This window comes from Pristiophorus japonicus, chromosome 7 (assembly GCF_044704955.1).
Source record: "Pristiophorus japonicus isolate sPriJap1 chromosome 7, sPriJap1.hap1, whole genome shotgun sequence".
Taxonomy (NCBI): Eukaryota; Metazoa; Chordata; class Chondrichthyes; family Pristiophoridae; genus Pristiophorus; species Pristiophorus japonicus.
In genome coordinates this window covers 73,856,530-73,878,723 of record NC_091983.1, presented here as the reverse complement: position 1 = coordinate 73,878,723, position 22,194 = coordinate 73,856,530, and the positions used below count along the sequence as shown (strand labels likewise).

The window sequence follows — 22,194 nt, the reverse complement described above, 5'->3', positions numbered from 1 at the left end:
CACCCACGGACCTCACACACTCCCAGCCACATCCACCACCCACCCTCCACACCTCACACACCACACCACCTCACCACACCTCACACTCCCACACCTCACCCCTCATCACCTCCACACCCCCCCACACACCTCACACCCCACACACCCCACACACATCCTCACACCTCACACACCCTCACTCCCCCACCTCACCCCCTCCATCACCCCTCACCCCCACACCTCACTCACCTCCCCACCTCACAGACCTCACACACCTCACACCCCCACCCCACACACCTCACACCCCACACACCTCACACCCCACACACCCACACCCCTCACACCTCACACACCCCACACACCCCACACCCCACACCCCACACCACACACCACACACCACACACCACACACCCCTCACACCTCTCACACCTCTCACACCTCACACCCCACACCTCACACACCCCACACACCCCACACCCCACACCCCACACCCCACACCACACACCACACACCACACACCACACACCACACACCACACACCACACACAACCCACACCCCACACACCACACACCCCACATACCCCACACACCTCACACACCTCACACACCTCACACCCCACACACCTCACACCTCACACCCCACACACCCCACACACCCCACACACCTCACACCTCACACTCCACACACCTCACACTTCACACCCCACACACCCCAAACACACCTCACACCCCACACCCCACACCCCACACACCTCACACCCCACACCCCACACACCTCACACACCTCACACCTCACACTCCACACACCTCACACCCCACATACCACACCCCTCACACCCCAAACACACCTCACACCCCACACCCCACACACCCCACACACCTCACACCCTACACCCCACACACCTCACACACCTCACCCCTCACACTCCACACACCTCACACCCCACATACCACACCCCTCACACCCCATACACACTTCACACCCCACACCCCACACACCTCACACACCTCACACACCTCACACCCTACATCCCACACACCTCACACCTCACACCTCACACACCTCACACCTCACACTCCACACACCTCACACACCACATACCACACCCCTCACACCCCAAACACACCTCACGCCCCACACCTCACACACCTCACACCTCACACTCCACACACCTCACACCCCACATACCACACCCCTCACACCCCAAACACACCTCACACCTCACACCCCACACCCCACACACCTCACACACCTCACACACCTCACACCCTACACCCCACACATCTCACACCAGCACCCAGACACCTCACCTCACACCTCACACCCCACACCCCTCACACCCCAAACACACCTCACACCCCACACCCTCACACGCCTCACACACCTCACACCCTACACCCCACACACCTCACACCAGCACCCAGACACCTCACCTCACACCTCACACCCCACACCCCTCACACCCCAAACACACCTCACACCTCACACCCCACGCCCCAGACACCCCGCACACCTCACACCCCACACACCCCACATACCCCACAAACCTCACACCCCTCACACACTCACACCCCACACACCCCACACACCCCACACACCCCCAAACACCCCACACACCCCACACACCTCACACACCTCACACACCTCACACACCTCACACCCCACACCTCACACCCCACAAACCTCACCCCTCACAAACCTCACCCCTCACACCCCACACCTCACACCTCACAGAACTCACACACCTCACACACCTCACACCCCACACCCCACACACCTCACCCCTCACACCCCACACCTCACACACCTCACACCTCACAGACCTCACACACCCCACACCCCACACCCCACACCCCCCAAACACACCTCACACCCCACACACCTCACACATCACACCTCACACCCCCACACACCTCACACCTCACACCACACACATCCCACACCCCACACACCCCACACACCTCACACCCCACACCCCACATACCACACCCCTCACACCCCAAACACACCTCACACCCCACACCCCACACACCCCACACACCTCACACCCTACTCCCCACACACTCACACACCTCACACACCTCACACCTCACACTCCACACACCTCACACCCCACATACCACACCCCTCACACCCCAAACACACCTCACACCCCACACCCCACACACCTCACAACTCACACACCTCACACCCCACACCTCACAGCTCACACCTCACACACCCCACACACATCACACTCCACACACCTCACACACCTCATACCCCACACCTCACACCCCACACCCCACACCCCTCACCCTCACACACCTCTCACACCTCACACCCCACACCTCACACCCCACACACCTCACACCCCACACACCTCACACCTCACACACGCCACACACATCACACACCTCACACACCTCACACCCCACACCTCACACCCCACACCCCTCACACCCCACACCTCACTCACCTCGCACCTCACAGACCTCACACACCTCACACCTCACACCCCACACCCCACACACCTCACACCCCACACACCTCACACCCCACACACCCCACACCCCTCACACCTCACACACCCCACACACCCACACCCCACACCACATACCACACACCACACACCACACACCACACACCACACACCACACACCACACACCACACACCCCTCACACCTCTCACACCTCTCACACCTCTCACCCCACACCTCACACACCCCCACACACCCCACACCCCACACCCCACACCCCACACCCCACACCACACACCACACACAACCCACACCCCACACACCACACACCCCACATACCCCACACACCTCACACCCCACACACCTCACACCTCACACCCCACACACCCCACACACCCCACACACCTCACACCTCACACTCCACACACCTCACTCTTCACACCCCACACACCCCAAACACACCTCACACCCCACACCCCACACCCCACACACCTCACACCCCACACCCCACACACCTCACACACCTCACACCTCACACTCCACACACTCACACCCCACATACCACACCCCTCACACCCCAAACACACCTCACACCCCACACCCCACACCCCATACACCCCACACACCTCACACCCTACACCCCACACACCTCACACACCTCACCCCTCACACTCCACACACCTCACACCCCACATACCACACCCCTCACACCCCCAAACACACTTCACACCCCACACCCCACACACCTCACACACCTCACACATCTCACACCCTACATCCCACACACCTCACACCTCACACCTCACACCTCACACACCTCACACCTCACACTCCACACACCTCACACCTCACATACCACACCCCTCACACCCCAAACACACCTCACACCTCACACCCCACACCCCACACACCTCACACACCTCACACCCTACACCCCACACATCTCACACCAGCACCCAGACACCTCACCTCACACCTCACACCCCACACCCCTCACACCCCAAACACACCTCACACCCCACACCCCACACGCCTCACACACCTCACACCCTACACCCCACACACCTCACACCAGCACCCAGACACCTCACCTCACACCTCACACCCCACACCCCTCACACCCCAAACACACCTCACACCCCACGCCCCAGACACCCCACACACCTCACACCCCGCACCTCACTCACCTCGCACCTCACAGACCTCACACACCTCACACCTCACACCCCACACCCCACACACCTCACACCCCACACACCTCACACCCCACACACCCCACACCCCTCACACCTCACACACCCCACACGCCCCACACCCCACACCACACACCACACACCACACACCACACACCACACACCCCCTCACACCTCTCACACCTCTCACACCTCACACCCCACACCTCACACACCCCACACACCCCACACCCCACACCCCACACCCCACACCCCACACCCCACACCCCACACCACACACAACCCACACCCCACACACCACACACCCCACACACCCCACACTCCACACACCCCACACCCCACACACCTCACACACCTCACACACCTCACACCCCACACCCCACATACCTCACACACCTCACACACCTCACACCCCACACCCCATACACCCCACACACCTCACACACCTCACACCTCACACCACACACACCCACACATCCCACACACCCACACATCACACACACCCCACGCACCTCACACCACACACACCCCACACACATCACACCTCACACACCTCACACACCTCACACCCCACACACCTTACACCTCACAATCCACACCTCACACCCCACACACCCCACACCCCACACACCTCACGCCTCACACTCCACACACCTCACACCCCACACACATCACACCTCACACACCTCACGCCTCACACTCCACACACCTCACACCCCACACCTCACACCCCACACATCCCACACACCTCACACCTCACACCACACACACCTCACACCCCTCACACCATACACACCTCACACCATACACACCTAACACCCCACACACCCCACACCCCACACACCACACACCACACCCCACACACCACACACCCACACACCACACACACCCCTCACACATCCCACACCCCACACACCTCACACCAACACCCAGACCCCTCACACCGCACACCTCACACCTCACACCCCACACACCCCACACCCCTCACACCTCACACCTCACACCACACACACCACACACACCTCATACCACACACACCCCACACACCACACACACCCCTCACACATCCCACACCCCACACACCTCACACCAACACCCAGACCCCTCACACCCCACACCTCACACCCCACACACCTCACACCCCGCACCTCACACCTCACACCTCACAGACCTCACACACCTCACACCTCACACCCCACACCCCACACACCTCACACCCCACACACCTCACACCCCACACACCCCACACCCCTCACACCTCACACACCCCACACACCCCACACCCCACACCCCACACCACACACCACACACCACACACCACACACCTCACACCCCTCACACCCCTCACACCCCTCACACCTCTCACACCTCACACCCCACACCTCACACACCCCACACACCCCACACCCCACACCCCACACCCCACACCCCACACACCACACACCCCACATACCCCACACACCTCACACACCTCACACCCCACACACCTCACACCTCACACCCCACACACCCCACACACCCCACACACCCCACACACCTCACACCCCTCACACACCTCACACCCCACACACCCCACACACCCCACACACCTCACACCTCACACCCCACACACCCCACACACCCCACACACCCCACACACCTCACACCTCACACCCCACACACCCCACACACCCCACACACCCCACACACCTCACACCCCTCACACACCCCACACCCCACACACCCCACACACCTCACACACCTCACACACCTCACACCCCACACCTCACACCCCACAAACCTCACCCCTCACACCCCACACCTCACACACCTCACACCTCACAGAACTCACACACCTCACACACCTCACACCCCACACCCCACACACCTCACCCCTCACACCCCACACCTCACACACCTCACACCTCACTGACCTCACACACCCCACACCCCACACCCCACACCCCCCAAACACACCTCACACCCCACACACCTCACACATCACACCTCACACCCCACACACCTCACACCTCACACCTCACACCACACACACCTCACACCTCACACCCCACACACCCCACACCCCACACACCTCACACCTCACACCTCACACCTCACACCACACACACCCCACACCCCACACCCCTCACACCTCACACCCACACATCCCACACCCCACACCCCACACACCCCACACCCCACACCCCACACACCTCACACCTCACACTCCACACACCTCACACCTCACACCCCACACACCTCACACCCCAAACACACCTCACACCCCACACCCCACACCCCACACACCTCACACCCCACACCCCACACACCTCACACACCTCTCACACCTCACACTCCACACACTCCACACATTCCACACATTCCACACATTCCACACACCTCACACACCTCACACTCTACACCCCACACACCTCACACCAACACCCAGACCCCTCACTCCCCAAACACACCTCACACCCCACACCCCACACGCCTCACACACCTCACACCCCACAACCCACACACCTCACACCAACACCCAGACCCCTCACCTCACACCCCACGCCCCAGACACCCCACACACCTCACACCCCACACACCCCACACCCCTCACACCCTACACCCCACACATCTCACACCAACACCCAGACCCCTCACACCCCACACCTCACACCTCACACCCCACACCCCTCACTCCCCAAACACACCTCACACCCCACACCCCACACGCCTCACACACCTCACACCCTACACCCCACACACCTCACACCAGCACCCAGACACCTCACCTCACACCTCACACCCCACACCCCTCACACCCCAAACACACCGCACACCCCACGCCCCAGACACCCCACACACCTCACACCCCGCACACCTCACACCCCACACACCCCTCACGCCTCACACCTCACACCACACACACCACACCCCTCACACCCCACACACCCCACAACCCACACCCCACACACCCCACACACCTCACACACCTCACACACCTCACACACCTCACACCCCACACCTCACACCCCACACACCTCACCCCTCACACCCCACACCTCACACACCTCACACCTCACAGAACTCACACACCTCACACACCTCACACCCCACACCTCACACCCCACACACCTCACACCTCACACCCCACACCTCACACCACACACACCCCACACCCCACACCCCTCACACCTCACACCCACACATCCCACACCCCACACCCCACACACCCCACACCCCACACACCTCACAGCCCACACTCCACACACCCCACACCCCACACACCTCACACACCTCACACACCTCACACCCCACACCCCACATACCTCACACACCTCACACACCTCACACCCCACACCCCACACACCCCATACACCCCACACACCTCACACACCTCACACCTCACACCACACACACCCACACATCCCACACACCCACACATCACACACACCCCACGCACCTCACACCACACACACCCCACACCTAACACTCCACACCTCACACCCCACACACCCCACACCCCACACACCTCACACCTCACACTCCACACACCTCACACCCCACACACCTCACACCAACACCCAGACCCCAGACCCCACACACCCCACACCACACACCTCACACCTCACATCCCACACCTCACACCCCACACATCCCACACACCTCACACCTCACACCACACATACCTCACACACCTCACACACCTCACACCCCACACCCCATACACCCCACACACCTCACACACCTCACACCTCACACCACACACACCCACACATCCCACACACCCACACATCACACACACCCCACGCACCTCACACCACACACACCCCACACACATCACACCTCACACACCTCACACACCTCACACCCCACACACCTTACACCTCACAATCCACACCTCACACCCCACACACCCCACACCCCACACACCTCACGCCTCACACTCCACACACCTCACACCCCACACACATCACACCTCACACACCTCACGCCTCACACTCCACACACCTCACACCCCACACCTCACACCCCACACATCCCACACACCTCACACCTCACACCACACACACCTCACACCCCTCACACCATACACACCTCACACCATACACACCTAACACCCCACACACCCCACACCCCACACACCACACACCACACCCCACACACCACACACCCACACACCACACACACCCCTCACACATCCCACACCCCACACACCTCACACCAACACCCAGACCCCTCACACCGCACACCTCACACCTCACACCCCACACACCCCACACCCCTCACACCTCACACCTCACACCACACACACCACACACACCTCATACCACACACACCCCACACACCACACACACCCCTCACACATCCCACACCCCACACACCTCACACCAACACCCAGACCCCTCACACCCCACACCTCACACCCCACACACCTCACACCCCGCACCTCACACCTCACACCTCACAGACCTCACACACCTCACACCTCACACCCCACACCCCACACACCTCACACCCCACACACCTCACACCCCACACACCCCACACCCCTCACACCTCACACACCCCACACACCCCACACCCCACACCCCACACCACACACCACACACCACACACCACACACCTCACACCCCTCACACCCCTCACACCCCTCACACCTCTCACACCTCACACCCCACACCTCACACACCCCACACACCCCACACCCCACACCCCACACCCCACACCCCACACACCACACACCCCACATACCCCACACACCTCACACACCTCACACCCCACACACCTCACACCTCACACCCCACACACCCCACACACCCCACACACCCCACACACCCCACACACCTCACACCCCTCACACACCTCACACCCCACACACCCCACACACCCCACACACCTCACACCTCACACCCCACACACCCCACACACCCCACACACCCCACACACCTCACACCTCACACCCCACACACCCCACACACCCCACACACCCCACACACCTCACACCCCTCACACACCCCACACCCCACACACCCCACACACCTCACACACCTCACACACCTCACACACCTCACACCCCACACCTCACACCCCACAAACCTCACCCCTCACACCCCACACCTCACACACCTCACACCTCACAGAACTCACACACCTCACACACCTCACACCCCACACCCCACACACCTCACCCCTCACACCCCACACCTCACACACCTCACACCTCACTGACCTCACACACCCCACACCCCACACCCCACACCCCCCAAACACACCTCACACCCCACACACCTCACACATCACACCTCACACCCCACACACCTCACACCTCACACCTCACACCACACACACCTCACACCTCACACCCCACACACCCCACACCCCACACACCTCACACCTCACACCTCACACCTCACACCACACACACCCCACACCCCACACCCCTCACACCTCACACCCACACATCCCACACCCCACACCCCACACACCCCACACCCCACACCCCACACACCTCACACCTCACACTCCACACACCTCACACCTCACACCCCACACACCTCACACCCCAAACACACCTCACACCCCACACCCCACACCCCACACACCTCACACCCCACACCCCACACACCTCACACACCTCTCACACCTCACACTCCACACACTCCACACATTCCACACATTCCACACATTCCACACACCTCACACACCTCACACTCTACACCCCACACACCTCACACCAACACCCAGACCCCTCACTCCCCAAACACACCTCACACCCCACACCCCACACGCCTCACACACCTCACACCCCACAACCCACACACCTCACACCAACACCCAGACCCCTCACCTCACACCCCACGCCCCAGACACCCCACACACCTCACACCCCACACACCCCACACCCCTCACACCCTACACCCCACACATCTCACACCAACACCCAGACCCCTCACACCCCACACCTCACACCTCACACCCCACACCCCTCACTCCCCAAACACACCTCACACCCCACACCCCACACGCCTCACACACCTCACACCCTACACCCCACACACCTCACACCAGCACCCAGACACCTCACCTCACACCTCACACCCCACACCCCTCACACCCCAAACACACCGCACACCCCACGCCCCAGACACCCCACACACCTCACACCCCGCACACCTCACACCCCACACACCCCTCACGCCTCACACCTCACACCACACACACCACACCCCTCACACCCCACACACCCCACAACCCACACCCCACACACCCCACACACCTCACACACCTCACACACCTCACACACCTCACACCCCACACCTCACACCCCACACACCTCACCCCTCACACCCCACACCTCACACACCTCACACCTCACAGAACTCACACACCTCACACACCTCACACCCCACACCTCACACCCCACACACCTCACACCTCACACCCCACACCTCACACCACACACACCCCACACCCCACACCCCTCACACCTCACACCCACACATCCCACACCCCACACCCCACACACCCCACACCCCACACACCTCACAGCCCACACTCCACACACCCCACACCCCACACACCTCACACACCTCACACACCTCACACCCCACACCCCACATACCTCACACACCTCACACACCTCACACCCCACACCCCACACACCCCATACACCCCACACACCTCACACACCTCACACCTCACACCACACACACCCACACATCCCACACACCCACACATCACACACACCCCACGCACCTCACACCACACACACCCCACACCTAACACTCCACACCTCACACCCCACACACCCCACACCCCACACACCTCACACCTCACACTCCACACACCTCACACCCCACACACCTCACACCAACACCCAGACCCCAGACCCCACACACCCCACACCACACACCTCACACCTCACATCCCACACCTCACACCCCACACATCCCACACACCTCACACCTCACACCACACATACCCCACACCCCACACACCTCACACCATACACACCTAACACCCCACACACCCCACACCCCACACACCACACCCCACACACCACACACCCACACACCACACACACCCCTCACACATCCCACACACCTCACACCAACACCCAAACCCCTCACACCCCACACCTCACACCTCACACCCCACACACCCCACACCCCACTCCCCTCACCTCACACCACACACACCTCACACCACATACACCCCACACCCCACACCCCCCACACACCCCACACACCGCACATACCCCACATACCCCACATACCCCACACACCCCACACACCTCACACACCTCACACCCCACGCACCTCACACCTCACACCCCACACACCCCACACACCCCACACACCTCACACCTCACACTCCACACACCTCACACCTCGCACCCCACACACCACACCCCTCACACCCCAAACACACCTCACACCCCACACCCCACACCCCACACACCTCACACCCCACACCCCACACACCTCACACACCTCTCACACCTCACACTCCACACACTCCACACACCTCACACACCTCACACCCCACACACCTCACACCAACACCCAGACCCCTCACTCCCCAAACACACCTCACACCCCACACCCCACACGCCTCATACACCTCACACCCTACAACCCACACACCTCACACCAACACCCAGACCCCTCACCTCACATCCCACACCCCACATACCTCACACACCTCACACACCTCACACCCCACACTCCACACACCCCATACACCCAACACACCACACCTCACACCACACACACCCACACATCCTACACATCCCACACACCCACACATCACACACACACCATGCACCTCACACCACACACACCCCACATCCCACACACATCACACCTCACACACCCCACACCTCACACCCCACACACCCCACACCCCACACACCTCACATCCCACACCCCACACACCTCACAGCTCACACCCCACACCTCACACCCCACACACCCCACACCCCACACACCTCACACCTCACACCCCACACGCCAGACCCCACACCCCTCACACCCCAAACACACCTCACACCCCACACACCTCACAACCTACACCTCACACACCTCACACCAACACACAGACCCCACACACCCCACACCTCACACCTCACACCCCACACACCCCACACCTCACACCTCAAACATCACACCCCACACACCCCACACACCTCACACCTCACACCACACACACCCCACACCCCTCACACCATACACACCTCACACCATACACACCTCACACCATACCCATTAACACCCCACACACCACACACCCACACACCACACACACCCCTCACACACCCCACACCCCTCACACCCCAAACACTCCTCACACCCCACACACCCCACACCCCACACACCTCACAGCCCACACTCCACACACCCCACACCCCACACACCTCACACACCTCACACACCTCACACCCCACACCCCACATACCTCACACACCTCACACCCCACACACCCCATACACCCCACACACCTCACACACCTCACACCTCACACCACACACACCCACACATCCCACACACCCACACATCACACACACCCCACGCACCTCACACCACACACACCCCACACCTAACACTCCACACCTCACACCCCACACACCCCACACCCCACACCCCACACCCCACACACCTCACACCTCACACTCCACACACCTCACACCCCACACACCTCACACCAACACCCAGACCCCAGACCCCACACACCCCACACCACACACCTCACACCTCACATCCCATACCTCACACCCCACACATCCCACACACCTCACACCTCACACCACACATACCCCACACCCCACACCCCTCACACCATACACACCTCACACCATACACACCTAACACCCCACACACCCCACACTCCACACACCACACCCCACACACCACACACCCACACACCACACACACCCCTCACACATCCCACACACCTCACACCAACACCCAGACCCCTCACACCCCACACCTCACACCTCACACCTCACACCCCACACACCCCACACCCCACACCCCTCACCTCACACCACACACACCTCACACCACATACACCCCACACCCCACACCCCCCACACACCCCACACACCGCACATACCCCACATACCCCACATACCCCACACACCCCACACACCTCACACACCTCACACCCCACGCACCTCACACCTCACACCCCACACACCCCACACACCCCACACACCTCACACCTCACACTCCACACACCTCACACCTCGCACCCCACACACCACACCCCTCACACCCCAAACACACCTCACACCCCACACCCCACACCCCACACCCCACACCCCACACCCCACACCCCACACCCCACACCCCACACACCCCACACACCTCACACACCTCTCACACCTCACACTCCACACACTCCACACACTCCACACACCTCACACACCTCACACCCCACACACCTCACACCAACACCCAGACCCCTCACTCCCCAAACACACCTCACACCCCACACCCCACACGCCTCATACACCTCACACCCTACAACCCACACACCTCACACCAACACCCAGACCCCTCACCTCACATCCCACACCCCACATACCTCACACACCTCACACACCTCACACCCCACACTCCACACACCCCATACACCCAACACACCACACCTCACACCACACACACCCACACATCCTACACATCCCACACACCCACACATCACACACACACCATGCACCTCACACCACACACACCCCACATCCCACACACATCACACCTCACACACCTCACACCCCACACACCTCACAGCTCACACCCCACACCTCACACACCTCACAGCTCACACCCCACACCTCACACCCCACACACCCCACACCCCACACACCTCACACCTCACACCCCACACGCCAGACCCCACACCCCTCACACCCCAAACACACCTCACACCCCACACACCTCACAACCTACACCTCACACACCTCACACCAACACACAGACCCCACACACCCCACACCTCACACCTCACACCCCACACACCCCACACCTCACACCTCAAACATCACACCCCACACACCCCACACACCTCACACCTCACACCACACACACCCCACACCCCTCACACCATACACACCTCACACCATACCCATTAACACCCCACACACCACACACCCACACACCACACACACCCCTCACACACCCCACACCCCTCACACCCCAAATACTCCTCACACCCCACACACCTCACAACCTACACCCCAAACACCTCACACCAACACCCAGACCCCACACACCCCACACCTCACACCTCACACACCTCACACCTCACACCACACACACCCCTCACACCATACACCCCTCACACCACACATACCTCACAGCATACACACCTAACACCCCACACACCCCACACCCCACACCACACAAACCACACACACCCCTCACACACCCCACACCCCACACACCTCACACCAACATCCAGACCCCTCACACCCCACACCTCACATCTCACACCTCAGACCTCACACCCCACACCCCAGACCCCAGAACCCACACCCCTCACACCCCACACACCTCACATTGCACACCTCACAACCCACACACCCCACACACCTCACACCCCACACCCCACACCCCACACCCCTCACACCCCAAACACACCTCACACCCCACACCCCACACACCTCACACCAACACCCAGACCCCACACACCCCACACCTCACACCTCACACCCCACACACCCCACACCCCACACCTCACACCTCACACCCCACACACCCCACACACCTCACACCTCACACCACACACACCCCACACCCCACACCCCTCACACCATAAACACCTCACACCATACACACCTAACACCCCACACACCCCATACCCCACACCCCACACACCACACACCACACCCCACACCCCACACACCCACACACCACACACACCCTTCACACACCCCACACCCCACACATCTCACATCAACACCCAGACACCTCACACCTCATACCTCACACCTCACACCCCACACCCCACACCCCAGACCCACACCCCTCACACCCCACACACCTCACACCCGCACCCCACACACCCCACACCCCACACCCCTCACACCTCACACCTCACACACCTCACACACCACACACACCTCACACCACACACACCACACACACCCCACACACCCCACACACCCCACACACCCCACATACCCCACATACCCCACATACCCCACATACCCCACATACCCCACATACCCCACACACCTCACACACCTCTCACACCTCACACACCCCACACACCTCACACCTCACACTCCACACACCTCACACCTCACACCCCACACACCACACCCCTCACACCCCAAACACACGTCACACCCCACACCCCACACACCTCACACCCCACACCCCACACACCCCACACACCTCACACACCTCACACCTCACACTCCACACACCTCACACCCCACACACCACACCCCTCACACCCCAAACACACCTCACACCCCACACACCTCACACAACTCACACACCTCACACCCTACACCTCACACACCTCACACCAACACCCAGACCCCTCACACCCCACGCCTCACACCCCACACCCCTCACTCCCCAAACACACCTCACACCCCACACCCCACACGCCTCACACACCTCACACCCTACACCACACACACCTCACACCAACACCCAGACCCCTCACCTCACACCTCAGACCCCACACCCCACACCCCTCACACCCCAAACACACCTCACACCCCAAACACACCTCACACCCCACGCCCCAGACACCCCACACACCTCACACCTCACACCATACACACCCCACACACTCCACACACCTCACACCCCACACCCCACACACGCCACACCCCTCACACACCTCACACCCCACACACCTCACACCTCACACACCTCACACACCTCACAACTCACACACCTCACACACATCACACCTCACACACCTCACACACCTCACACCTCACACCCCACACACCCCACACCCCTCACACCTCACACGCCACACACCCCACACTCCACACCACACACACCCCACACACCCCTCACACCACACACACCCCACACCCCACACACCTCACAACTGACACCCCACACACCTCACACCTCACACCTCACACCACACACACCCCACACCCCTCACACCTCACACCTCACACCTCACACATCCCACACCCCACACACCCCACACCCCTCACACCCCACACTCCACACTCCACACACCCCACACACCTCACACCTCACACACCCCACATACCTCACACACCTCATACACCCCACACTCCACACACCCCATACACCCCACACCCCACACCCCACACCCCACACACACCTCACACCTCACACCACACACAGCCAACATCCCACACATCCCACACACCCACACATCACACGCAACTCACACACCCCACACCCCACACACATCACACCTCACACACCTCACACCTCACACACCTCACACCCCACACACCCCACAGCCCACACACCTCACACCTCACACTCCCCACACCCCACACCCCTCACACCCCAAACACACCTCACACCCCACACCCCACACCCCACACCCCACACCCCTCACACCCCAAACACACCTCACACCCCACACACCTCAAACACTTCACACCCTACACCCCACACACCTCACACCAACACCCAGACCCCTCACACCCCACACCTCACATCCCACACCCCACACCCCTCACACCCCAAACACACCTCACACCCCACGCCCCAGACACCCCACACACCTCACACCCCACACACCCCGCACACCTCACACCCCACACACCCCACACCCCTCACACCTTACACCTCACACCCCACACACCCCACACACCCCCCACACCCCACACACCTCACACCCCACACACCCCACACACCCCACACACCCCACACACCCCACACACCCCAGCCCCCCCACACCTCACACACCTCACACACCTCACACACCTCACACAACTCACACCCCACACACCCCACACCACACACACCCCACACACCCACACACCCACACACCTCACACCCCACACCCCACACCCCTCACACCCCAAACACACCTCACACCCCACACCCCACACCCCACACCCAACACCCCTCACACCCCAAACACACCTCACACCCCACACACCTCAAACACTTCACACCCTACACCCCACACACCTCACACCAACACCCAGACCCCTCACACCCCACATCTCACACCCCACACCCCACACCCCTCACACCCCAAACACTCCTCACACCCCACGCCCCAGACACCCCACAAACCTCACACCCCACACACCCCGCACACCTCACACCCCACACACCCCACACCCCTCACACCTTACACCTCACACAACACACACCCCACACACCCCACACACCCCCCACACCCCACACACCTCACACCACACACACCCCACACACCCCACACACCACACACACCCCACACACCCCACCCCCCCCACACCTCACACCTCACACACCTCACACACCTCACACACCTCACACAACTCACACCCCACACACCCCACACACCCCACACCACACACACCCCACACACCCACACACCCACACACCCCACACACCCACACATCCCACACACCCCACACACCTCACACACCTCACACCCTACACCTCGCACCCCACACACCTCACACCAACACCCACACCCCTCACACCTCACACCCCACACTCCTCACACCCCCTACACCTCACACACCTCACACCCCACACACCACACACCTCACACCCCACACACCACACACCTCACACCCCACACCTCACACACCTCACACCCTACACCCCACACACCTCACACCAACACCTACACCCCTCACACCACACACCTCACACACCACACACCTCACACACCCCACATCCCACACACCCCACACCCCACACACCACACACCTCACACCACACACCACACATCTCACACCCCACACACCTCACACACCTCACACACCCCACACACCTCACACCTCACACCCCTCACACCCCACACACCTCACACCCGCACCCCACACACCCCACACCCCACACCCCTCACACCTCACACCTCACACCCCTCACACCTCACACCTCACACCCCACACACCCCACACCCCTCACACCTCACACCCCACACACCCCACACACCCCACACACCTCACACACCTCACACACCTCACACACCTCACACACCTCACACACCTCACACCTCACACACCCCACACACCCCACACACCTCACACCTCACACACCTCACACCTCACACCCCACACACCACACCCCTCACACCCCAAACACACGTCACACCCCACACCCCACACACCTCACACCCCACACACCTCACACACCTCACACCTCACACTCCACACACCTCACACCCCACACCCCACACACCACACCCCTCACACCCCAAACACACCTCACACCCCACAGCCCACACGCCTCACACACCTCACACCCTACACCACACACACCTCACACCAACACCCAGACCCCTCACCTCACACCTCAGACCCCACACCCCACACCCCTCACACCCCAAACACACCTCACACCCCAAACACACCTCACACCCCATGCCCCAGACACCCCACACCCCTCACACCTCACACATACACACCCCACACACCCCACACACCTCACACCCCACACCCCACACCCCACACACGCCACACCCCTCACACACCTCACACCCCACACACCTCACACCCCACACACCTCACACCTCACACACCTCACACACCTCACACACCTCACACACCTCACAACTCACACACCTCACACCCCACACCCCACACCACACACCTCACACCTCACACACCCCACACACATCACACCTCACACACCTCACACACCTCACACCTCACACCTCACACCCCACACACCCCACACCCCACACCACACACACCGCACACACCCCTCACACCACACACACCCCACACACCTCACAACTCACACCCCACACACCTCACACCTCACACTTCACACCTCACACCACACACACCCCACACCCCTCACACCTCACACCTCACACATCCCACACCCCACACACCCCACACCACTCACACCCCACACTCCACACTCCACACACCCCACACACCTCACACCTCACACCTCACACCTCACACACCCCACATACCTCACACACCTCATACACCCCACACTCCACACACCCCATACACCCCACACCCCACACCCCACACCCCACACCCCACACACACCTCACACCTCACACCACACACAGCCACACATCCCACACATCCCACACACCCACACATCACACGCAACTCACACACCCCACACCCCACACACATCACACCTCACACACCTCACAGCTCACACCCCACACCTCACACCCCACACACCCCACACCCCACACACCCCACACCCCACACACCTCACACCTCACACTCCACACACCTCACACCCCACACCCCACACCCCACACCCCTCACACCCCAAACACACCTCACACCCCACACCCCACACCCCACACCCCTCACACCCCAAACACACCTCACACCCCACACAACTCAAACACTTCACACTCTACACCCCACACACCTCACACCAACACCCAGACCCCTCACACCCCACACCTCACACCCCACACCCCACACCCCTCACACCCCAAACACACCTCACACCCCACGCCCCAGATACCCCACACACCTCACACCCCGCACACCTCACAACCCACACACCCCACACCCCTCACACCTTACACCTCACACAACACACACCCCACACACCTCACACACCTCACACACCTCACACACCTCACACCACACACCCCACACACCCCACACCACACACCCCACACACCCACACACCTCACACCCTACACCCCACACACCTCACACCAACACCCACACCCCTCACACCACACACCTCACACCCCACACACCTCACACACCTCACACACCCCACACACCTCACACCTCACACCTCACACACCACACACCTCACACACCCCACACCCCACACACCCCACACCCCACACACCACACACCACACACCTCACACCACACACCACACATCTCACACCCCACACACCTCACACACCTCACACACCTCACACACCCCACACACCTCACACCTCACACACCCCACACACCCCACACACCTCACACCTCACACCTCACACCTCACACCTCACACACCACACACCTCACACACCCCACACCCCACACACCACACACCTCACACCCCACACCTCACACACCTCACACCCCACACCCCACACCCCACACCCCACACACCTCACACCCCACACCTCACACACCTCACACCTCACACCTCACACCCCACACCTCACACCCCACACCCCACACCCCACACCTCACACCTCACACACCTCACACACCTCACACCTCTCACACCTCACACACCCCACACCCCACACCCCACACCCCACACCTCACACCTCACACACCTCTCACACCTCACACACCTCACACACCTCACACCTCACACCTCACACACCACACACCCCACACCCCACACACCACACACCTCACACACCACACCTCACACACCTCACACCCCACACCTCACACAACACACACCCCACACACCTCACACACCTCACACACCTCACACACCTCACACCACACACCCCACACACCCCACACCACACACCCCACACACCCACACACCTCACACCCTACACCCCACACACCTCACACCAACACCCACACCCCTCACACCACACACCTCACACCCCACACACCTCACACACCTCACACACCTCACACACCTCACACACCTCACACACCTCACACATCCCACACACCTCACACCTCACACACCCCACACACCCCACACACCTCACACCTCACACCTCACACCTCACACACCACACACCTCACACACCCCACACCCCACACACCACACACCTCACACCCCACACCTCACACACCTCACACCCCACACCCCACACCCCACACACCTCACACCCCACACCTCACACACCTCACACCTCACACCCCACACCTCACACCCCACACCCCACACCCCACACCTCACACCTCACACACCCCACACACCTCACACCTCTCACACCTCACACACCTCACACACCCCACACCCCACACACCACACACCTCACACCCCACACCTCACACACCTCACACCCCACACCCCACACCCCACACACCACACACCTCACACCCCACACCTCACACACCTCACACCCCACACCCCACACCCCACACCCCACACCCCTCACACCTCACACACCTCACACACCCCACACACCTCACACCTCTCACACCTCACACACCTCACACACCCCACACCCCACACCTCACACCTCACACACCTCTCACACCTCACACACCTCACACACCTCACACACCTCACACCTCACACCTCACACACCTCACACCCCACACCCCACACCTCACACCTCACACACCTCTCACACCTCACACACCTCACACACCTCACACACCTCACACACCTCACACCTCACACCTCACACACCTCACACCTCTCACACCTCTCACACCTCACACACCCCACACCCCACACCTCACACCTCACACCTCACACACCTCACACACACCGCGTACTCCCACACCCTTCACACACACCACCCACACCTCATCCCCTCACACTACCCCCTCCCACCTCATCCTCTCACACACTCTACCCCCCCCCCCCCCACCCCCACACCTCACACACACTCCCTCGCTACAGGTTCTGAGAAAGCAGCCAACAAATTAATAGAATTTCTTATTGATATATTTTATGTAATATTGAATATTAAAAAGTTCATAAAACACTTTTAAATCAAGTAATATGTGTTTGAAGATTGGTGAACAACGACATAGATTCCAGTTAATGGGCATGATTGTAGAATTGTGTACATGTTGGAGAAAGGGAAATGGACATTTTAATTAATGTTCTTTTAAATTTTCAGGTCCAACATCATGGGTCCCTTCAGTTGCAGCAGTTGGCCAGCCTGCTCTAATACCTCCCACGTATGGGATGGCGCAGCCACCAGCATTTAATGTTCAAAGTCCAGTGATCGGAGTTACTCCCACAATGTCACCTCCAGTTCCCCCTCAACTTCCACTTCTGACAGCACATTATCAAGTACAGCATCCTTCACAGCCTTTAACCAACATGATTGTGAATCTGCAGAGTCAGCCTTTGTACACAACTAGTCAGCCGATTACCATGTCTCCTCTCACTGGGGTGGGTCAGGTGACTCAGCCTGCCCCGAGCACAATAGGGAATGGTCACATGAGTTGCCCCATTTTGCATCCATCTGCTCTGCCTTCAGCAGCTCTGCCTAGTAATGCTCAAGGAATCAATGGGCAGGTTGTTTCCCAACTTCCTTTAAATCCACCACAAATTCAAGACAACAGAAATGGTGTGCAGATGTTGCGGACTGTTGGGATGGGAAAGTACGAGTTTATGGACCCTTGGCACCCGAAAGGTAGGTCTAGTTAGTTGCTTTATTGTCCATTTCAGTATGTATGCATGTTTCATTGATGCTTTTTTTATTATTGATTTGGTACATCATGGCCTACAGACTTGTAGAAGAAGGTGATAGTTTAAGAAATTGGGTTTTACACAACTCTCTGTACTTATGACGGACCATT

General features: G+C 60.2%; 1 protein-coding gene across 1 annotated transcript in view; it reads left to right on the top strand.

Annotated features, from left to right (window-relative positions):
* Positions 1-22,194, top strand: part of LOC139266790 (kelch-like protein 29) — a 494,463-nt gene that overhangs the window by 242,495 nt on the left and 229,774 nt on the right. Inside the window, exon 3 of the mRNA XM_070884383.1 lies at positions 21,507-22,028. Coding sequence (XP_070740484.1) covers positions 21,507-22,028 — 522 coding nt within the window. The remainder of the gene's footprint in view (positions 1-21,506; positions 22,029-22,194) is intronic.